Source organism: Mauremys reevesii, linkage group 2 (assembly GCF_016161935.1).
Source record: "Mauremys reevesii isolate NIE-2019 linkage group 2, ASM1616193v1, whole genome shotgun sequence".
Lineage (NCBI taxonomy): Eukaryota > Metazoa > Chordata > Testudines > Geoemydidae > Mauremys > Mauremys reevesii.
The window spans coordinates 183,586,591-183,609,876 of record NC_052624.1 but is presented as its reverse complement, the minus strand read 5'-3'; the positions used below and the strand labels follow the sequence as shown (position 1 = coordinate 183,609,876).

Genomic DNA, 23,286 nt, shown 5'->3' with positions numbered 1-23,286 from the left:
TGCTGAACTGTATCCTTATTAAATGCACTAAGCAGATGAAATGCTAATAACTTTTTTTAAAGATAGTGGGGCTGTAGTAAAGTGATTGGGCATTACTACGTGCATATTCTTGTTGTTTAGACTACAGAGAAACTGGTGGCATTCCTGTTTGGAATTGCCTCACATATGGTGGCAGATGTGAGCTGGCATAACTTGGGCATTGATCAAGGATTTCTCAGGACCATGGGAGAAGTAAGTGTACATCATTTTGTTGGTTAATCATACCTGTAGATATTGGTATTGATAACTTGTATTTACAAATAGGCTTTTAACCCAGGGGAAAAATCTAGGTCTCTGACCTTGGAAAGACTTACACGCACATGCTTAACTTCACACACTGATGTGACAAACATTTTGCAAAACAAAGTTGGCCAAATTTTGGGCCTATCAACTTTAGTGTCACTTTACTTGTCCTTTTCTGTTTGTACCGAAGGATGATCAAAACTGGCTTATTGTAATTGGTTTTATACACGAAATATTCTTTTTTTCCCCAGATTGATTTTCATGGCTCATACTCAGATGCTCATCATACTGGTGATTTTGGTAATTTTTATTTTTACTGATATGAACCAACGAGGTCCCAGTCCCTTTGTGAATACCAGTGTAGTGCATAGTCAAATTATGGGGATGATTCTGCCCCTCCCCTCCCCCGGTATGCTGATCTGACGCTGTACAGGAGTCAGAAATGAGCCGCAAGGACCCTGTCCTGTCTCCCTTCCACCACCCCGCAAACCCTGGTGTAGGACCCATGTGGATGGTGGCTGGGAATGGGAAGGGTGATTGCTAAACTGTTCACCACTGTGTAGAGTCTGGGCTGCAGTGCAGGTGTTGTAAATTAAAGTTGTGCCACTTCTCCCTCCCCACCCCTCCCTATGTCATTTTGGCTCCCCTTGGCAACAGATTCTGGATGGTCAGATTCTGCATAAAATCACCTTTGCCCTCTCACCCTGGTGCTGCAGCTGCTGTGCATCTCTCAGAAGATACGCTGCAGAACCTGCCATTCCTACTTAAAGCCAAAATGTAAGCAGGAGGACTTCAAAGTTAAACCGAGTCACTGCTCTGACTTTAAATATGATAATGCTTTTATCATGTTCTGGAAATGCAGAATGCTTATCCCCTCTCTCTCTTTCAAGTGTACCATCAACATATTCCAAGTCAGAAATATTTACATACCTGAAATGGAACTCTACAGTATTAACACACACAGGAGCCATATGGAGTACTGCCAAGGCCCAGTGATAGATACCTTTTTAAAAAAGAAATTGATGTTTTGTGCTAATATAGTAAAGCTGATTTTTAACCCCTCTCTCTAAATGTAGGAGGTGACGTATTGAGCCAGTTTGAACTTGATTTTAGTTACCTGAAAGCAGACTGGTAAGAGCATTGTGCTTAAGCTGTCAATGTTTTGAAGAAATACTCTCATTAATTTTTGCTGCACACATAACACATAGTGTAGATGCTAATTTCAGGATGTTCTACTACAATAATATTTATTTGTATTATTGTAGCACCAAGTGGCCCCACCTGAGATCGGAAAGTCATTGTGCTAGGCACAGTACACACGCAGAGCAAGAGACAGTCCCTGCCCTGAAGAGCAGCCATAGGGGACGGAGAAAGGAAGTAGTAGTATCTCCATTTTACACATGAGAAAACTGACACACACAGATAAGATATTCACACTGGTCACACAGGAAATCAACAACGACAAAAATAGTTTGCTGGAAAGTCCTAGCTGTTCTTTATATAACTCAATGGCAATATCTTTATAAGGGGATACATCTGTTTAATTTAGCTATTTTTTGGTGTTTTTATGCAAATTCTTACTAGTTTTTGTAGAAATAAAAAATTGTGGTTGTCAGTATTTAAATATTTTTTCATTGCATAATGAATCATAAAGTGGTCCTATTGGTTGTTTTATGTCCCATAAATTGAACATCACTAAGAGAAGATTTGAAATTCATATAAAATGGACACTTGCTTCAGTTAAACATTGTAAATCAAGAGTAATACATCATCATCAAGTACATTTAAAAAACAGTTTTAGACATTTTCTCGTAACTTACAACTTTCAGGTACAATATACTTATTTAACAATTACACTGAAACATTGGTTATGTCATATTTTGTGTGACTAGGGTGAAGTTCATCCCAGTGCAGAAGATCCTTGTCCCTGTATAAGCTCTGTCATAGATCTGCGCTGAAGGTGGGGTAGGAACAATTATGCTAGCTCTGAATAGACTGATCCCAGAAGGGCAAGGGGTAGGCCAGAGGAGAGGACACAACCCAAGACTAGGCATATCTACTAGACAAGAATCTCATGGAGGGACTTATATAAAATGTATTGTGTTTTATTGGATTAAATGGGAAATATTAGTTCTAACACCTCAGTATTTTTTTTAGGTATGTACCAGTCAAAGACCTGCTAGCTATCTATAAGGAATATTATGGCCAAGAAGTAATAACTGAAGGCACAATTATTGACTGCACTTACCTGCTGTTTCTCGAATTGTAAGTCACTGAGTTGTGAACTTCTTATTTCACAAAACATATGGGGAAAAATTATAATAACTTTCATAGTAAATCACTGAACCTGCATCTCTACGTTAGAGATGACCCAAACTCAAACTTCTCTCCCAAACACCCTTGAGCTTTGGGGAAATTTGGAATGAAGGTTTGGATCTGTATCCAAGTTTCACAGTTGTTACATTTTATAAATAGATGAATACAATAGTTGGACTGTATGTCTTAACAACATAAACAGGCCTGTGTTGTGAGGTAACACCAATGTTTTGAAGCATGGCCAAGTTGTGACACTCTAGCAGTAAAACTCTGATCTTCTTCAATGAAGAGCGCAATATAGATGCGTAGCTATAGCTAGCTCACTTGCCCACAGACATTGACACCAATGCAGACACTTCCAGAATACTACAGGTCTGAAGGATAGGTAGGGAAGTTGTCTCTCTTAGCTCAGAGAACCTGAACTGTGGTAATGACTACTTTAGAATATTTTGAGTCTCACAGCTATGTTCATTAATTCAATTATTTACCAACTGGCTATGTCTATACTATCCAACAGTGGCGGCTGCATACAGGGTATATGTAGCCACAATGAAAAGCAAGCTGCATCCATGTGTCAGTGAAAGGCTTTGGCAGTGGAGAAAGGCTTCAGCAGCTCCCCCACTGCCAGAGACTTTCACTGCAGTGAGTAAAGGCTCTGCCAGGAAAAGGCAGGGGGGAAAGAATGAGCCTGCTGCTGCCGAGCCTTTCCCCACTGAGAGTCTCTTCCTGACCTGGGGAAAGGCGTTAGCTGTGGAGAGGCAGTGGGACAGTATACTGCTAAAAATAGCAGTGTAGTTGGGGAGGCATTGCTTTGGCAAGTAGAGAGCCATGTACCTACCCACAGGCTTCAGGTAAATCTTTACTTTATTGGCCTAAGGAGTGCCTCACCATCTACACTGCTATTTATACCTGTGCTGCTGCAGGCAGTGTAGGTGTACCCATAGTTGTGCTGAGTTGCAGAGCAGTGTAGAAGGCACAAATATTAAGAAACGCAATAAAGATCACAATCTCTGATTTTACAGATCTTATTATGATATAGTAACAAACAAGGAAATATCTCAACATTACCATCCTTAAAGTCGGATAAATACTAGGTTATTATATAGGGGTCCACAAAGGCTTTGAAATGGGTTATTTTCATATTATTTGTTAATGAAGTACATTTATCTGAAGATTATTTATTTTTGCAGGCATGGAGAAATGCTTGCTGTTGCCAAGGTAACTTATTTTTTTTCTTGTTAGCAACTAGGTACATATTAACATTAAGATACACTGAACCATTCCACTAATTATACTGTGTTTTGTTTATAGCTTTTCCCATCATATGCTATCAAATCTCCATTTTTGGTGGAGAGGTTCCAGGAGTATTTCCTTGGAGGACTGGATGACATGGCATTTTGGTCAAATAATATTTTTCAGCTAGCAAGCCACATGTTAGAAAATGGGACCAGGTGATATGTTGTTTTATGTGTTAGGCTGCACCTCATATGAGACTACAGTAAAGTCCGATAAATTACCTTTGCTGTATTGAAATTATGAAGTCTGTTTAATTGCTCTCAAGGAAGCAGGCCCAGTCCCAGAATTGGAGCCTGAAACTGAAGACTTTGCTTACTTAGTCAGAATTCAGTGAGAGTAAGGGCCCAATCCAACTCCCAGTGAAGTAAGAAGATTCTCATTGAGTTCAGAGAGTTAGAATGAACCTTAATTGTCTAAGAGTTGCAAGTTCAGACTCGTATTTGGCTGGTATTATTTTCATAGAAAACTTTATCACTATAATATCACTTACACAAATATTTCACCTTTGCCCTGATAGGTTTACAATCTTTGCTGTGGAGAGCAGACCTCAGACAATTGTACTGTTTGTCTATATGAATAATATTGCTGCACGTATATCGGAAAATGGTGTTGGAAACATCAAATCATATAATCTGTTGTGTTGCATGCTTGAAAAATGTCACTTTAATTAAAAACACTTTACCTACCCCAAATCACTTATCTTTACTAGGAGTAGCAGGTTATTAGTGCCAAAGTAAGTTGTTACATAATCACACAGGATATTCTTATGGATTCTAAATAATCCATCAACAACTTAAAAAAATACAAAAGGAATTTCTCAGGAATATAACAATGCCCTAATTTTGTATAAGAAGGGGCTATTGAGGGAGACGACCTCACTTCCCAGAGGAGGAATCTGTATGGATGAAAGTTCTATTTAGTTTAACTTCCATTAGAATAAATAAAAAACTGTGTGTTTTCAATATTTCTTCAGTGGCTGCTTCATACCTGAGAACCCCCTGTTTATAGAGTGCAATGGGGAGCACAAGAACAGCGACATGTAAGTATAATCCTGAAAGCTGCAAAGATTTTACTCTGAAAGAAGAAATGTCCATTTGTGTGGAAATCCAATTACATGGGTAACCTATCGAGGTCCCTCACTTCTCCTTTTTGGAAAAACTCTACTCCAGGGGAGAAATTTCTTCATGTATGAAGAGAGATATTTGTTTGATCTTTCCTTTGGGTGAAACTTAGGCCCTCCCCAATCCAAATAATCTTGTTGCCAGTGGATAGGGTATGAAGTAAGCACTCTGCCCCTCGGGACTGTTGTTCCAGCACCTGGATTGGAGTAGGAGTGCAACATCTGCACACCCATGCATGAGGTCTGGTGGCTCATTGGCCATATGCCTGTCTCTCACACAGCTAACATAAAAAAGTCCTACTGTGCTGGTCTACGTACGTATGGAGTCCAGCTCTGTAGGACACAGGGTGTGTAGTCACCTGCGCACCCATTCCACAGCTAACTTCCTGCTTGTGTTGAGTATGGCCTCTACACTACTGGTGAATTCTCATTGAACTGAAACTGCAATGAGTCAGACCTAAGTACATTAGAGACACAGGAGTTAGTCAAACTTTGATCTTAAGAATTCAGATCATTCCACTAAAATCCACACTCTAAGGGGTATATTTTTTTCCCAAGAATTCATAATTAATCCTGGGAATTACATTCAGGATACATCTAAAATCCATGATCAGATATTCAGTTTAGATAACAAAAAGATTCAGAGTTTTCTCAGCCTGTATATCTGAAGCTTTCATATGTAATTCATTTCAGTTTGCATCTAACTGGTACCGAGGCAATGGAGTGGTATGGGGCAGCACAGCATAGAGAAAGGGTCACAGAGAGATAACAAGTAGCGGGGAGAGAAAAAGAAAATTGATAGAGATAGGGAAGAGAATCAGCAAATAGAAGTAGTGAGAGAAAGCAAGATGGCGGAGGAGTAGGAGTTTCCTTTGGGGGCTGTGCTTCCCATTCATGCATAAACCTCTTCACCCTCACTAGTAAACAAACAACGAATGCCCCATGCACAAACTGAAAAAGACTGGGGATTTTCGCTTGGCAGGTAGATATGGTTATAAATCTCACATTTTGGGGAAGCCTGGAGGTCTGAGAGCTGCCCTACCTTTATCTTATCACTTTGTTGTTTTGGATTTCAAGTGAGAAGAGATTAGCTTTTTATTTTATTTTTTTTCCCTTGGTTGCTTCCAGTCTTAGTCAAGGGAGACAATTAAATGTTCTGTAACCCTAACTTACATTCCTTGCAACTCCATTGACTTCAATAGGGTATAAATTGGAGCAGGATTTGGTCTAATATGTGTATGGCAATGGATTTACTAGTCTGAGGAAAGGCAAGGAGAGTATTTTAGAAATATACTCTAGTAATAACATTAACAAATCATTTATTTGCTTGTATTACTGCTCTAGAGATCATTAATAACTCATAAAAGAATTTGTATGCTTATGGCTTTAAAAGAAAAGAATGTCAATACCCAAGTTCAAGTGACTAGTGTACAATATCACAATTCAAATCCATCTGTAGACAACATAGTTTGAATGTTGTTCTTACACATTTATAGTGTGCCAGTAAAAATAATACTGGTGATGAGGGGAAAACACCTAATGATACTGATGTAATAGGTAACACTAGATTCTCAGCTGCTGTTAACTGGCATAGTTCCACTAATTTCAATGAAGTTAAACTGATGTAACTCAGTAGTGAACCTGGTTCTAAGATCTTTTTATTATAAATTTGGGTAAATGGCCATCTGAATGGCATATGGCATGATCTTCAGCTTTTCTCATGGCATAAAATCTTCAGTCCAGTCATTAAATTGCATTTAATGGGTTTATCTTATTAACGGTCCCCTCAGCAACATTTCTAATTATTACTGCCTCTTTATCTCAACAGAATTAAACAGTCCAAAGAGGAACAGCACAAGAATGTGACTTCTTCACTCACAAAAACAATTGAAAAGAATATAAATTATACGGAGAAAGGAGTTTATTTCAATATGCAATCCTGGGCAACCGTACGTCTTTTTAGATCAATAGTGCAAGGGGAGATAGATGGGCCATGCAAAATTTGGAACTGCCATAAATTGTTTTAGTTCCTCAGTCTGGTACATTGCAGGATGGAAGAGAGTCTCCAGATGGGATGGTAGCATTTTACACGTGTGAACAGACGTTATATTGTTGTATATAATGATATTACAGTATGTCTTTAATATTCATGCTTCATAGCAGCAGCTGGTCACCCTCACGGGTCAAGAAGGAATCCTACTCTTAGTGCAGTAGTACATTCTTGACCAGTTGTGCTTTGGATTTGTTAGGGTTCTGCCTCTATCTGAAGCAGCACTAGGGACCTGATCCAAAGTCCACTGAGTCATATTCGTGGGGGAATGTTGGGTCAGTGCATGTGCATAGAATTCATGTCCCCTGCAGATTTCTTTGCTTCCTCACAGAAAAATGACTTCTGACAGGGAAGCAAAGGGAAGCTGCAAGAGTGGTCCCACGCCCCTCTCCAGCAGCGCAGGCAGGTTGGTTCGGGCACCTGGAGCAGCTGGTTGTAATATAAATCACTGCCAGGGGGAGGCACTTGGCAGTCATGCATGTGAGAGAGAGAGTGAGAGACACACTTTATCCCTCTCACTCACTATTGCAGCATGCTCAATGTGGAAGGGCAGGGCTTCGGGTGTTTCTGAGGAGGTAGGTGGGGGGTGGGCTCCGTCCCCTCAGGCAGAGCAGAATGTAACAGCCTGCCTGCTTAGTGAATTGTTCCCATTGTCTTTGTGAATTCCCCCAGGAATATAAAACAGGAATAAATGTCTTAAGGCTCCTTTACTTTGTGTAAAGGACAGTATGGCCTTATAAATGCTTATGGTGCATTAGTGATTAAAACTGGTCTAAATATTTGGATTGAAAACATTTCCTATCAAAATGTGCTCCATGAACTGTTTGCTACTGACCTTTCTGGAGATGGTCAGTAGCCAATTTAAATTTTGAGTTTGATTCCCCAGCCCTCACTTGCTCTTTAGTTGCCTATAATGTAACCCTGAGCATATGGCTACATATATTTGTTGACTAATAACTAGAAATAAAGGGTCAAACCTAGCTACATTACTATTAGGCAAGGGGTTTGGGGGATTTCCTCCAGTGCTCCCCACTCCTATTCTTCATCCATTATATTGTAGTTTAAATAAATTACCAAAATAATAGAAACCAGTGTGATTATTTTGTGTTATTTTAAAAATAAAATATGCAGAATTTTAAAATAGTGTGAGCAGAATTTTTAATTTTTTGGCACAGAATTCCCCCAGGAGTAACTGAGATCAATGTAAAGACTCCCACTGACCTGCATGGGGTTTGGATCAGGTCCTTATTTGTTCAGAGTTCCTATTGGTAAGGAAAATACACTGTGGGTGATTGTGTATGTTGTATTATTATTCCCATAGTTCTTGAATTACTACTTTCTTTCAGAAATCCCTCCACTTTATTAATAGTGCGTTTGCACAGAATGTCAGGAGAGCGTTTGCAGTCATGCATCAGCAATCCTCTAACCACGTCTCCAAGCCCACAGCCTCATACTTTCTGAAATCACCCTATGCCAGGCTTGGATGGTTGGTGCATATTTCTTTCTCCTTTCCCTCTCTCCTCATTTGTGAATCTTTTAAGCAGCAGTTAAAGTATTAAATCTTTATTCCTTGAAGAGATTTTAAAGATACAGTTGTGGGCCATGTTAACCAGGATGTAAATGCAGTCAGCTGCAGAACAACTTACTTTAGCGTGGCATTCCTGTAAGGTATTGAGATATGGAGCCTTTTTTACTTTGGGGCACTGGTTTACTGCTGACCACATCCATACTGGTTGAAAGTCATGATCAAAGTTTGATCCAAAGCAAAACCCTGGTTCCAGATAACCCCAGTTCTTGGAAATGTTCAGATCTAGATCCAAACTTTGTGGCTAGCCCCTGTCTAATGAACAAGACCAAAACTAAATCTGATTATGTACAAACTTTGGGAAAGCTTGGATCCAGATTTGGGTCTGGATCTGAACAACATAACTTGGGACCATCATTACCATTTAATAGCCTGTGTGACATGAATGGGTTGTCCCAGTTGATACTAATTGGTATTCTTGGTAGCATTTTTAGAAGAGAAATGAAGGACTGAATCAGCATGGAGAATGATACCTACCCTCTCTCCTCTCCTCCATCCTGATTATGGCAGACATGCAATGGAGAAGAGAGATGGAGGAAGTTTGCACTGGTGCTAGTCTTGCTGTATCTGCTCTGGGACAAAAACTGGAGACTTTAGTCTCCAGGGCTGTTAATCTGGCACCCTTCACCAGTATTTAAAAAAAAACAACTAAATAAATGCCAGTTTGTTCTTTCTCTGTCAACCTCTGTGAGTGCCATCAAGTAACTGAGTCTCACCAAACCAAGTCAAATGAACAGATCAGAAATTGAGGCAGAAATCAGGGCAGATGTCATGCTTCTTTGTTTGATGCTGCTTGGTGGTTGCTAAGTGGTACAGTTCAGTAAATAAGAACACTATCTGATGGCAATCCATGCAGATCACAGCAGTGTTAATAGAAGCTGCACCTCAGAGGCTCTAATCTGTTTAGTTCAACAGAATAGGTCTGAGAGTCAATAAGTTTAAATCACTTGGAAAATGGCTTTACAGACTCTTAGTATTAAGAAATTGTGAAAGTGACCAGTTAGCTTTGAAATGTGAATGTTTACATTTGCTGAACCAATGTGGTAATTGATGCTATGCTTTTGTTTTCTCCTTTGGTATACAGGGCAATGGCCTCAGGTGACTTAAACCAAGATGGTTATGAGGATCTAGTGGTTGGAGCACCAGGATACAGCAGATTGGGCCACGTTCAGATAGGACGGGTGTACATAATCTACAGTAATCGGTCAGGTTTGCCTCCAGTAAACATGGATCTGGACACGGAAGCAGATCAAGTGCTGGAGGGTTTTCAGGTGGGGAATCAAGTCACATATTTGTCATTTAAAACAATTTGCCTTTATTTTTTTTTAAAAGGTCAGTGCTCTGTATCCTTCCCTTGACTGATCAGTGGTGCTGTTAATTTTTTTCTCACAAAGAGTTGTTATGGTTTCTGAAATGTCTCCCCTGTAAACCAGGATGTTATGTGCATTTAAAGAAAAACAATCCCTGTTATTATGAAAGATCCTTGTGGCTGAATTAAAGACGATCTGTTTACTCTTCTCTCCACCAGGCAAAGTAACACTAAAACAAACTGGGACCCTTAACTGACACTGAGGTGGAGTCCATCCATGCCCAGGAATCGATACATGGCTACCAGGCCACTGCATAGTTGGGCCGAAAACTGCCTTTTGCTTCTTTTTGCATATGCAGGGCTATTTATCTTAGTTTTTCTATAGTGCCTCTGACTGTAGTAGCTATAATACTGCTTAGGTGTAATAGCTATAATACTGCTATTGCTTAGTAGCTATAATACTGCTTAGGCCATTGGAGGAGCTGGGAACCCCACAACTTATGAATTTGAGTCTTGAGAGCTCAGTACCTATTTCCGCTGGGCTTGGGGAGGGTGAGACACACATTGTTTAAGTGCTATACATGTTTAGGAATCTCCCACGTACCTATTGGAGGTGTTCTTTGTGGATTCACATCTCCTCAGGATACAAAACAGAGCAGGAAGTCATAAATTACTCAGTTTCTATTAGCTGAATGAGGAGTCCTTGTGGCACCTTAGAGACTAACAAATTTATTTGGGCATAAACTTTCGTGGGCTAAAACCCACTTCATCAGATGCATGGAGTGGAAGTCAATAACAGACTTAAAAGTGGCAGTTCTTCAACAAAAAACTTCAAAAACAGACTCCAGCGTGAAACTGCAGAACTGGAATTAATTTGCAAACTGGACACCATCAAATTGGGCCTGAATAAAGACTGGGAGTGGATGAGTCCTTACAAAACCTAATTTTACCATACTATTTTCCCCTACTGTTACTCACATCTTCTTGTCAACTGTTTGAAATGGGCCACCCTCATTACCACTACAAAAGTGATTTTTCCTCCCTTGGTATTCTGCTGTTAATTGAATTGTCTCATTAGACTGACCCCCCACCTGGTAAGGCAACTCCCATCTTTTCATGTACTATGTATAACTATACCTGTACTGTATTTTCCGCTCCATGCATCTGATGAAGTGGGTTCTAGCCCACGAAAGCTTATGTCCAAATAAATTTGTTAGTCTCTAAGGTGCCATGAGGACGCCTTGTGGTTTTTGCTGATACAGACTAACATGGCTACCATTCTGAAATCAGTTTCTATTAGGCTCACTAATAGGGCAGTTTACTAACAATGCAAATGGTTTCTGTGAAATGCTTTGCTGAGATGTGACAGAGGGTGGTGAGTGACTTTGGCTTGAGATTGAACAGTAGGACTAGATGATGATATATTGAGTAATATAAAGATCATGCTTTGTTGTAAGCATCTTACTAAGAAACAGAAAGACACACACACACCCTTTAAGTACAATAGTGTCTAAAGCAAATATGTTTAAGTCCTGAGGTGTCTTCTGCTCTTTTTCTTAACATAAATGTTATTGGTTCACAGACACGATGATAGTAACAGTGGGTGTTCTAAGCATCACCTAAATGATAAACAAAACCTGAGAAGAGGATGTAGCACAAATGTCATAATGAGATTAACAAGCTGAGACCAAACATGTTATGTTTTTTTAAACTCCCCCTCTCTGTCAAAACAGAACAAACCACTCCCACATGTACTCACTTCAGCTATTGGTACTGTACATCTGTACAGGACATTCTGTTTATTCAGCTGCTCTTTTAAGAGTAAATAATACTGACAATCTAAGAACTGTGAGATTTTTTTGGGTCAGTTCTGGATTTCCAGCAGTTTCGTAGGATGTTTGTTCTACAAAAAATTCTTGAGGAGGCAAACACCAAGATTTTGTTTTATTGTTTTTAAATGTTACTTAGCTGCATGAGTGTGACATGTGTCTTCTCAGCCTTCAGGCAGGTTCGGTTCTGCCATAGCAGTACTGGACTTCAATGAGGATGGAGTACCAGACGTAGCGGTGGGAGCACCTTCTGTAGGATCACAGAATCTCACTTATACAGTAAGAGCCCTTTATTTAAAACAACATCTGGTTTGTTTGTTTATGTTCCAAATATCAGCATTAAAGAGAGAATCTCTCACATTACTCAGGGTGAATAAGCTGGCTGCTTGTTGGTGGTTCCCAAACTGGATCTTGTTCTGTAAACGCGGAGGCCTTGTCTACACTACGAGAGATCCATCTAAGTTACGCAACTTCAGCTACATACTTAGATCTTACTGCGGGGTCCACACTATGCTATGTCGATGGGAGACAGAAAAATGCGGACCATATGAATTCTGTGCCCCCACATGGGTGCAGAATCCCCCCCAGGAGAAATATTCATATGGGGTTCAGCCCCTTTTCCTTATCTGAACTTCCATGCCCTACTTACGTTGGAGTTCCCAGTTTCTATAGGTTAATTAACTGGGTATATCATATTCATGAGCATTTACATCAATCAGTTGCCATAATATTACTGCTGTCAAACCTTGTGCGTTTCAGTTAAACATATTATACATATTGCTTAAACATATCTTCTTAAAATATCAGTAACTTACGTGGTTTCTCACTTCACACGTCAACCGACTGACTTTTATTTATTGCTATGTTTCATCTTGTGACTTAAAGTCACTTGCCTGTCAGTTATTTATGTCAAGGCCTTGATTAGTTATGCTAAGCTGTTTTACATTACAGGCCCTAAGCCTGTTGATTCTCTACTTGTGTTACAGCCTCAGTCAATACTTATACTTTACCTATACATACAGCTGGCTACATAGGCCATCTTCACCCACCATTCATAGAGTTGACATACTGCATCAGATCTTTCCTAAAAAGGCGCCTAAGGTGTGGGGCCCTCTTTGGAGTGGGGCCTGATTCCGGGGAATTGAGGGAATCGGCCTAAAGCCGGCCCTGCCTATATTCTTCCAGTCAGTGTCATCTTGCAGTGGGATAATGGCTGCTATGTTTACATGTGGTTTGGTTGCCAGTATTGCTTTCTCAAATTGCCTAATACAAACTACAGCCCAAATTTTCAAACTTGACCGTCTCAATGGAGGCACCTAGATCTATATTTGGGTGCTTAATTAATGGTCTGATTTGTCAGAAATGCCCCGAGCAGCCCCCATTTAAGTCAATGGGTGTTCCAGCTGCTCAGCACTTCTGGAAAATCAGGTGGTGCTTATTTAACTGCCTAAATATGGATTTAAGTGCTTACATTAGGCCTCCAAGTTTGGAAAATTTGATACTACACATCTCTTGTTGCCTACATACAGTCTGTACCATTGCCTTAAGTTACTGTGAACTACACTGCAAGCTGCATGAATGTTTTATTTATATTAACGATATTGCCTATTGTCCTTATCAAGTAACATAATGAAAACTCCCTTATTTGTTGAAAGGAGCATGTTGATTCTTCCCTTCCCCCTCCTCCTTCCTCCCCCCCCCAAATCTAGATGGCTGATCACATTTCGTTCTTAGGTTTGGGGTGGAAGACACAATATCCTGTGTGGGCTCTGATGGTAAGAAAAATGCAGCCTAACTAATGGTCTTCACAGAATTAGTAGTTTCTCTAACTTGTACTGTTAAGTCCATGCTTGGCATTGGTGTATACATTCTCAAAGGTTTCTCCCCCACTGTTTAGGGTGCTGTGTATGTATATCTGGGCACTACAGGAAGAGGCTTGTCACCTTGGCCAAACATTACCATAATTTGCCAGGTACAGTACATTTAGCGGTAAGAAGGACAATCCAAAACTGCAGAATTGGGGACTGAAGGAGGGGGGCAGATCACCGTACCATTTTATTCAGTATTGTCCTATCCTTTCAGGCTGTTGTCTGGGGGATGCATATGAGACAGGCAACCTAATTTTTAGTTACACAGGGACCACAAGGTTATCAGCGACAGTAGAAAGGAAACATGACACAGTTCATATGACATGGAAAGTCAAGTGCAATAACTGCTATTTAGAGCCTTTTTCATAAGGCTTCTGTTAAGATAAGTGGTCTATATTCTGCAGACCTTCAATTGTCCAGGACCAGAGGTTAAATTTTACTACCACATGCTTCAGAACAGTATCCCTGAAGTCAAATGGCAGGAGGAGGCAAAGCGGGGAAACAGTTTGTCCACACTACTATTTTCAAGCCTCCATTACTGGGGATACTGTAGAGATGTTGGCCCAGATCCTCAAAGGTATTTCAACACCTAACTTCTATTGAAATCAGTGGGAGTTAGGTGCCTAAATACCTTTAAGGATCTGGGGCATTGCTATCCCCTTACTACTCACCGTGAGAAAGGATGTCAAAATCAAGCCCGGTAATTGCATTTGTCAGAGGCCACACATTAAAAACAAATGCCTCATTGTACTTCTGCCTTGAGACTTTGTTGAATGGTCATGTCTCTTTGAGTGCATGCACTCCAGGAAATGGACTCCCTATTCTCCAATTATTTTTTTAAAAAAAACCAAACAACTTGGTTACAAGATGGGTGGGTGATTGATCAAAATTCAAAATTAACTCTTTAGAAGAGATCTAAAGTAACATAACAAAGCAAGTAGACAATTACAATGCTGCTTTGCACTTTAAAGTTTTGATTGAGATATTGTCTCTTGCAGCACACATTCTGTAACCTTGGCTGGTCACTGCTGGCTGCTGATATTGATGGGGATGGAAAGTCTGATCTGGTTGTTGGTTCTCCTTATGCACCTGGCGGTGGGAAGCAGAGAGGATTTGTAGTTGCATTTTATTCTCACTTCAACAGGAGTGAAAAAGGTAATATTTACTGAGTCAAACTGACATTTCCATATTTTACGTGGCTATATTTGTGGTTTTAATTTGACACTTTTGTTTTAATTGAATCCTTTGTTACATGAAACCTGAGCAACCTATTAGTTGTCGCAGATTCTTGAAAGGTTTATATGCACTCTGTAATTAAAGAAATAAATACATAAAAATAGGTTTCTAGTATTTATATTGCCTTACCTGGATTTCTACTGTCCCAGCTGAAGAAAATTTAAAATTAATTTATTCCTGTATTTCTGAGTATTTGATGATGGATTAACAAATGTCAGCCTAATAATGCAATAATAGTGTAAGTGCCTTGTATGTTAAGTAAGTAATTTTGCACAGACCTCAGCCTAATTGTATAAATATTAATTCCAAGGTTAGTACACATAATTCCCAACTCAAGGCAAACAGAAGTGTACATCATAAAAATGGGGGTAGGGGAAAACAGTCTCCTAAGAATTTAGGCCCTGGACTTGCAAACACTTGAGCATGTGTATAACTTTACTCAGATGAGTAGTAGTGCCATTAAAGTCAACAGCAAGAGCTGTTTAATGCTTGTTGAAAACTACAGAACTTGGCTGTGAAACAGAAATGAATGTCCGACAGTGTGGAAGGAATGCTTATCAACCAGTGCTGCCAGGTAGTGATGGTAGCCCCTTGCATCAGGAGGGGTCTAACTGGATTTTCTCTCAAATTGGCAAGGGCCTGAGAGTATCACAAGATTATTCATTAGTGACATGCTAAGAGCTCCTTCATGTGGCAAAAGGGGAATGCTGCAAGTGAGCACTGTAACTAAAGGGTATGGGTCAAACTGGATTATTGTAGGATGGGAAGAGACATGAGCTAGAAAAAGAGGTTGAAGCCTAGAGCTGGAGAAAGTCAGTGTGAATATGTAGGGGTGCAAAACTTCATCAGCTGAGGTTTGGTTTTTGCATAATTAAATTTAGATCAGAGTCCCATTGTTTTCAAAACCGGTGTTTGTAGATGGGGAAAGCTTTTAGCTAAATTGGACTAATTTTGACCCATATCTATTTCAAATAAGAATGGAAGCAACTCGGCAATGGTTTTGAATTCACAAAACTTTGTCAGCTGAAGTCTGCGTAAAACCAAAACCCAGGAGTGACTTGAATTAAGATCTCATTTATTTGAACTTTGGATTCAGATAAATGGCTTCAGTTTTATCTCCGTTCTAGTGAAGACGTTTCAGTTCCATTCAAACTGGTTCAATATCTCCTGTATACCTGCCTTTAGAAGTTGAAAGCATCCCATAGGTTGTGTTTGGGTGACTTAGAGCCAAGATTTCACCACAAACACAGCTACTGAGTACTGCTTTGCCACCAAATACAGTGTATTATGAAATTAGTAATCACTGGTATCATACCATGGGAAGAGTAACCCGATCAAAACAAAAGTGTCTATTGCTAGATTGAAATGTGGTATATTCCAGAAACTGATAATCAATGTTCTATCCTTGGTGAACATCCCGACTTAACCTTTGTCTGGTTTGATCCTATCTGTCAGGGCTGCTGTCAGTAGAGGACGCCAACTGGATGGTGAAGGGGGAAAAGAACTATGCCTGGTTTGGATATTCACTTGTTAGTCACCAGCTGAAGAACAAAACCTTACTGCTGATTGGAAGCCCTACCTGGAAGAGCTGTATTGGGTGTGTTTCTCTTTTATTTGGGAGTGGTACATGATCGTAACACAGTTCCTTTCACAACCTGTGTTTTTTTCCTATAGTCTTTAAGATCTGCAGTAGAATAATATTGTTTCAGTAAGTTTACCTGTGGAACTCCACTTTTTGGGGACAATAATAGTCGTATTTAGAGGAAACTTCAGATTAGTACATTCAAAATTTTACCTACCTTCTCTTAACTCTTTTTTCAAAGCAGTTGGTCTTTATTGTAAGTCTTCATCAAAAACAAATTCCTTGGAGTCTTTTTATAATTTTTAAAAATGCCAGCAGAGTGGCAGTCCTAATCCTACAATGGTAATTATAGTAATATGAGGCAAGTAATACCTACAAGCCTCATGACCGGGGCCCCATTGTGCTAAGTGATGTACAAATATAAAGGTGGAAAAGGTCTCTTTTCTGAAAGATCTTACAGTAGAACCTCTGAGTTACGAACACCAGAATTATGAACGGACTAGTCAACCACACACCTCATTTGGAACTGGAAGTACATAATCAGGCAGCAGCATAAACAGCAAATATAGTACAGTGCTGTGTTAAACATAAACTACTAAAAAAAAAGGGAAAGCAGCATTTTTCTTCTGCATAGTAAAGTTTCAAAGCTGAATTAAGTCAATGTTCAGTTGTAAACTTTTGAAAGAACCACCATAATGTTTTGTTTAGAGTTGAGAACTGTGACGGGTTGGATCACGGAAACCCCCTTGGGGCTGCAAACTGATGTGCCAAGATTATTTCTGCTTCTGCTTTCCCTCCCAGCTTGGGACTCCAGCACCCTGTCTTGTTGAGCCAGACATACCACTCTGCTCCAACACAGACCTAGGGTCTGAACCACATGCCCCAAAGCTGCAGACTTAACTGAAAGCAGGTTAAGAAGTGTTCCTGTCTTTAACATGCAGATGCCCAACTCCCCATGGGGCCCAAACCCCCAAATAAATCTGTTTTACCCTGTATTAAGCTATAAAGTAAATTCATAAATTGTCTGCTCTCTATAACACTGATAGAGATATGCACAGCTGTTCCCCCGCCCCCCCCCCCGGTATTAATACATACTCTGGATTAATTAATAAGTAAAAAGTGATTTTATTAAATACAGAAAGTAGAATTTAAGTGGTTCCAAGTAGTAACAGACAAAACAAAGTGAATTACCAAGCAAAATAAAATAAAACACACAAGTCTAAGCCTTGTACAGTAATACAACTGAATACAGATAAAATCTCATCCTCAGAGATGGTTCAATAAGTTTCTTTCACAGACTGGACACCTTCCTAGTCTGGGCACAATCCTTTCCCCTGGTACAGCCCCTTGTTCCAACTCAGGTGGTAGCTAGGGGATTTCTCATGATGGCCGCCCTCTTTGTTCTGTTCCACCCACTTATATATCTTTTGCATAAGGCGGGAATCCTTTGTCCCTCTCTGGGTTCCCACCCCTCCTTCTCAATGGAAAAGCACCGGGTTAAAGATGGATTCCAGTTCAGGTGACATGTCACTGTAAGACTTCATTACTCACTTGCCAGCACACATGGATACAGGAAGACTTACAAGTAAAACAGAGACATCTACAGTCAATGGTCCTGGTTAATGGGAGCCATCAAGATTCCAAACCACCATTAATGGCCTACACTTTGCATAATTACAATAGGACCTCAGAGTTATATTTCATATTACTAGTTTCAGAAAGAAGAGTGATACATTCATACAAATAGAATGATAGCACTCAGTAGATTATAAGCTTTGTAATGATACCTTACAAGAGACCTTTTGCATAAAGCATAGTTTAGTTACATTATATTCACATTCATCAGCATATTTTCATAAAGTCATATAGATTGCAATGTCACAAGAACAACCTCCATTCCTGAGGTGTTCATAACTCTGAGGTTCTACTGTAAGTCTAATTAGAAACAAGAATGCGAATAATTACCAGAACAGCATCTTGCACATAATAAAAGAAAACAATATTCTGCATACAAGCAATGCTGTATGTATCTACAAAATACATTTCAAGTTATTACTTTGACTGAAAATAATATTGTGTGTTCTAGTCTAGGTTGCTACAGCTCACTGGATACCAAACAGAGTGTTGGAAAGGTGTATGGATATAACCCACCAAGCACACTAAGCCGGTTTTCCGTAACTGGAGACATGGTAGGACCTTTTCTTTAGTATGCTGGGAATTTACAGGTATGAACTATGTGAAGCAAAATGGTATTCTGTGCAACTGACATGTTTAACAACCAACAGGACAGGGGCAAACTGGGTTCATCGCTGGCCAGTGGCTTCATGTCTGTGGCTGGAATTCTAAGAGAAGTGTTGGTGGTGGGTGCACCTACCTCTGGTATGTTGCTCTGGAAACTGAAACACTTTAGCTATGCAATATATATGTCTCAAGTGAATGGTAAACTAAGCTAATTACAGCAAGCTATAAAATGGACTTAATAGCCACACTGAATTTATGAGTGCTATCTATGATGCTCTCCCTATGGATACCCTAAAGTGCAGGGTATACTTTGCACAGCCCCATCTGCTAGAACGTCAGATTTGTTTAGGGCAAGATTTTTGTATGGAACAGACTTTTGATAAGTGTACTCTCAACACATTATTTATGTAACTGATTCATTATTAGGCCATAAATTCCCTGGCACCAGTGACAGCATAATTAAATGGTCAAGAGTCACTATATTTAGGAGCACACACTTGATACGTGTTCTTGAACACTGATTTATTTTCAAAGTAGCACTAACATTGTAACTGGAGTAGAAATAATGAAGTATTTGATAGTTTTTTTGTAAAGTCAGTATGTTTCATTTTGTTCATATATTTGTTAATGCCAGTATTGCCTGCTGTTAGTACACTACACGTACTAAGCCTATTCCTGTGAGTGTACACATCTGAGGGTCTAATTCTGTCACCCTGGCTTCTTTCAGACAGCACGTCTAGGATTGTATTTATATCCTCAGTACTGCACCAAGCTGGAACCATTCTGATGTATGACTTGACGGATGGTGCCAAACCTTCTTTGCTCAGCACTTTCAGTGGGGACAGGAGATTCTCTCGCTTTGGAGGAGATGTACACTTAAGTGACCTGGACAATGATGGACTAGGTAAAACAAGGGGATTTAGAGGGTGTGGGTGAAGAGATTTTTACTTTGAGCAAGAGTAGACTTGCCTCCTACATTGTCATATAAACTCAGAACACATCCCACTTTATAGATGGATTTAAACATCTCAAGATGCTTTACAGCAGAAAATCAAACAATTCAGTCAAAAGTCAAGAAAACTTAACTTTATCTTTATACTATGGACAGTTAGTCATTAATGTTCATAGGAATTACTGTATACAGACCAGTGTAAATGCCAGCTCTTGTGTTTTGGTCTAGTACTATTTCATCTTGACATCATATATCCTCTTTTTGTGATTACTTACAGATGAAATTATTGTGACATCTCCTCTGAGAACTGAAGACTTCACATCTGTACTGTTTGGAGGGGAGGCTGGACGTGTGTACATCTACAATGGAAACCAGACCACCTCCGGTCATGTGACAGACAACTGCAAATCATGGACTTCTCCTTGTCCAGAGGATTCGGTAAGAAAACTTACCAGTAAAACCAGGAGACAACAAAATGACAACTAAATAATTATATCTACTGAAAAGAAAACAGTTGACTGGTATCCGGAGTCAAGTTTCAGTAAAAACTCCATCTTGTTGCTTTCATCACACAGCAACTTGCTCAGGTTCTTAAATCTAGGTAATTTGGCCCCTTTTTTGGGTTCATGAACAACCTTGCACAGAGTTCTGCAATGTGGGAGTAAGGCAGTTTTAATGCATGAGGCCTTTAGTCTGCAAGTGAAATACACTCTAAGAAGGTGGTTCTACTAACAGCTTCTCCCCTTCTTTCTTTTGTTTCAGGCACAATATGTACTAATTTCTCCTGAAGTGAGTAACTGGAAAATCAATGGCTGAGAGGGAAAAAAAATACATTCTTTAATTAACGTTCTCAGAGCATAATGAGCAATCTCATTTTACAGGAAAGATCAAGGTTTGGGAGCTCCATCATCACTGTGAAATCTCCAGGAAAGGTGAGAGAAACGAACATCACTCTTGTCTGCCAGCTTATTTCTTGCCAACACTTGTCTGTGTCATTTGCATATATTACTTAGCATGGCACCATTCCTCTGAAGATCCCAAAGTGCTTTACAGAAGCTAATCAAGCTTCCCCATTAAGTCACCCTCTGGGCCAATATTAACCCCATTTTTAGAGTGGTAAAATGAGGCAAAGAGGCCACAGCTGTCTAAATTTTGGCACCTGAAAAGGAATCCACTTAAAAAAACCCCAAACTTGCTCTTAGCAACTTGCCCAAGTCAGTCTGGAAAACGTGTCCACAAGTCAGCTGCAGACTTGACTCAATCACGTATTTTAACCACAAGACTACACTCCAACAGCCCGTTATAAGCAATGTTGAATGCTCATGACATTCTGTAAAATTGGCTACTGGGCAAATGACTATGGTCAGTATATACGCAGTCTTCTATTTTAGTGCTTGTTTCCAGTAGCACTACCCAAAGGCAAGGCCCAGTCCTTGGCCTGATAATCTTGGAGGGCCTTCATTTGCCCCACTCCTCTCTGGATGATGGAAACCACTTCAAGCCAGGGAGTGCTGCAGCACCCTTCTACCCCTAGTTACAGTACTATGCCTGCATCTGTGTGACATGAATGTTTGTTTTTTTCATTTGCCATTACTCTGTACTTTGAGGTTGGTCCAGTGGCTGCTCATATAAATGGACTCCAGGACTTTGGGGTCCTGCCCATTTTCCTCATTGTCAGTAATCATTTGAGGAGATGATTGCTCATCTCTGCAGTGATCCCTGCCCAAATGTTGGTTGACCTCACCCACCAAACAGCCTTTAGGAAAAAGCAGCTGGAATCTTAACTGCTTCCAGCCTAAGAGAAAGGGCCATTTTTCATATAACAAACACCTTATGAAACAAGCACCATTCCTGGCTTTCATTAGAGAAGGCTGGTCTACAAGCAAATGCTTCCCTTTTCTTTTTCAGGCCTGGTCTACACTAGAAAGGGTTTGCTGCCATAGGCATACTGGCTAACCCTTGTAGCAGAGATGCAGCTTATAGTAAGAGTGCTTTTGCCAATATAGCTTATATTAGTTCCCTGAATAAATATGCTATACCAGCAAAAGGACTTTGTTGGTGCAACTATGTCTGTGCTAGGGCTTTTGCAGGGTATAGCTATATTGGTTGGGGGGAGGGGTCCCCTTCCCCTGCCGCTCCTGACATAGCTATGCTGGCAAAGTCTCTTCAGTGATGCAGTTGAATTTTAACTTCTGTTTTGTATCTTTGCAGAGAGAAGTTGTAGTAGCTGCTGAGAGAAGTTCGGTGAAAGCTAGACTTAGTGGAAGGCTTTTTATGTATACCCTTTAAATGTTCTTTTGTTGAGTTTGGGTACATGCCTGTTTTCAGTGGTGGCTTCTCCCAGGATCTATGGCGTTCTCTTTCACGCCTCCCCGTGCCATGCTAACAAACTAGATGCTCAAACAGGATGTAGCTAAAAAGAGGACGGAAGCAGCAGAGAGGGAATTGGGGTTGATTGGAAAAATAAATAGATGGGGAATACTACCTGTCATGGTCCATCCATACAGCTTTAGAGTTGAAAACCAATTAAAAACCTCTATCCATGTAAGTCAGAAGGCTAGATAACCCAGCCACAGACAAAGTAGCATGACGGGAGCCAAAACAACATTATAACCTAGCATCAATTCAACTTATGAGGGAGGCTGGTTCCAGCAGATGTATTTGGCTGTGTAAGGAAAAGCACAGCATGCCTAGTTGATGCAATCACTTAAATACATGCAATATGATGGGGGCTAATTTAGCTAAAACTAATCAGGAAAGAGATCTTGGATAGTTCTCTGAAGACATCCACGCAGTGTGCAGCAGCAGTCAAAAAAGTGAACAGGATATTACTAATCATTAAAAAAGGGATAGAGAATAAGATGGAAAATATCTTATTGCCCTTATATAAATCCATTGTATGCCCACATCTTGAATACTGCATACAAATGTGGTCTCCTCATCTCAAAAAAGTTATACTGGCACAAGAAAGGGTTCAGAGAAGGGCAACTAAAATGATTAGGTGTTTAACGGGTCCCATATGAGGAGAGATTAAAGAGACTAGGACTTTTCAACTTGGAAGAGGAGACTAAAGGGGAATATGACAGAGGTATGTAAAATCATGAGTGGTATGGAGAAAATTAATAAGGAAACGTTATTTACTTGTTCCCATAATATAAAAACTAGGGGCCACCAAATAAAATTAATGGGCAGCAGGTTTAAAACAAATAAAAGGACGTTCTTCACACAGCACACAGTCAACCTGTGGAACTCCTTGCCTGAGGAGGTTGTGAAGGCTAGGACTATAACAGGGTTTAAAAGAGAACTAGATAAATTCATGGAGGTTGAATTAATTAATGGCTATTAGCCAGGATAGGGTAAGGAATGGTGTCTCTAGCCTCTGTTTATCAGAGGGTAGAGATGGATGGCAGGAGAGAGATCACTTAATCATTACCTGTTAGGTTCACTCCCTCTGGGGCACTTGGCATTGGCCACTGCCGGAAGACAGGATACTGGGCTAGATGGACCTTTGGTCTGACCCAGTATGGCCATTCTTATGTTCTTATGTGTACAAACACCTTTAACTCTGCCATTGTATGCCTGCCCAAACTCCTCCTATACACCAGCACCCCCCCGCATGC

The 23,286-nt window shown here is 40.1% G+C and overlaps 1 protein-coding gene across 3 annotated transcripts in view; it reads left to right on the top strand.

Annotated features, from left to right (window-relative positions):
• Positions 1–22,459, top strand: part of GPLD1 (glycosylphosphatidylinositol specific phospholipase D1) — a 36,419-nt gene extending 13,960 nt beyond the window's left edge. The window contains exons 5-25 of one of the 3 annotated variants that reach the window (XM_039521327.1): positions 121–231; positions 534–582; positions 1,359–1,413; positions 2,440–2,547; positions 3,789–3,816; positions 3,910–4,049; positions 4,868–4,933; positions 6,843–6,963; positions 8,411–8,550; positions 9,734–9,920; positions 11,956–12,066; positions 13,685–13,759; positions 14,654–14,810; positions 16,347–16,488; positions 18,560–18,662; positions 18,759–18,852; positions 19,442–19,618; positions 19,944–20,104; positions 20,429–20,455; positions 20,548–20,598; positions 21,878–22,459. In XM_039521327.1, the coding sequence (XP_039377261.1) occupies positions 121–231; positions 534–582; positions 1,359–1,413; positions 2,440–2,547; positions 3,789–3,816; positions 3,910–4,049; positions 4,868–4,933; positions 6,843–6,963; positions 8,411–8,550; positions 9,734–9,920; positions 11,956–12,066; positions 13,685–13,759; positions 14,654–14,810; positions 16,347–16,488; positions 18,560–18,662; positions 18,759–18,852; positions 19,442–19,618; positions 19,944–20,104; positions 20,429–20,455; positions 20,548–20,598; positions 21,878–21,955 (2,181 nt within the window). In that variant the 3' untranslated portion in view covers positions 21,956–22,459. Of the gene's footprint in view, positions 1–120; positions 232–533; positions 583–1,358; positions 1,414–2,439; positions 2,548–3,788; positions 3,817–3,909; positions 4,050–4,867; positions 4,934–6,842; positions 6,964–8,410; positions 8,551–9,733; positions 9,921–11,955; positions 12,067–13,684; positions 13,760–14,653; positions 14,811–16,346; positions 16,489–18,559; positions 18,663–18,758; positions 18,853–19,441; positions 19,619–19,943; positions 20,105–20,428; positions 20,456–20,547; positions 20,680–21,877 lie in introns of those variants that run through there. The other 2 variants (XM_039521328.1, XM_039521326.1) reach the window with 2 other exon arrangements.
• The last annotated feature ends 827 nt before the right edge of the window (positions 22,460–23,286 follow it).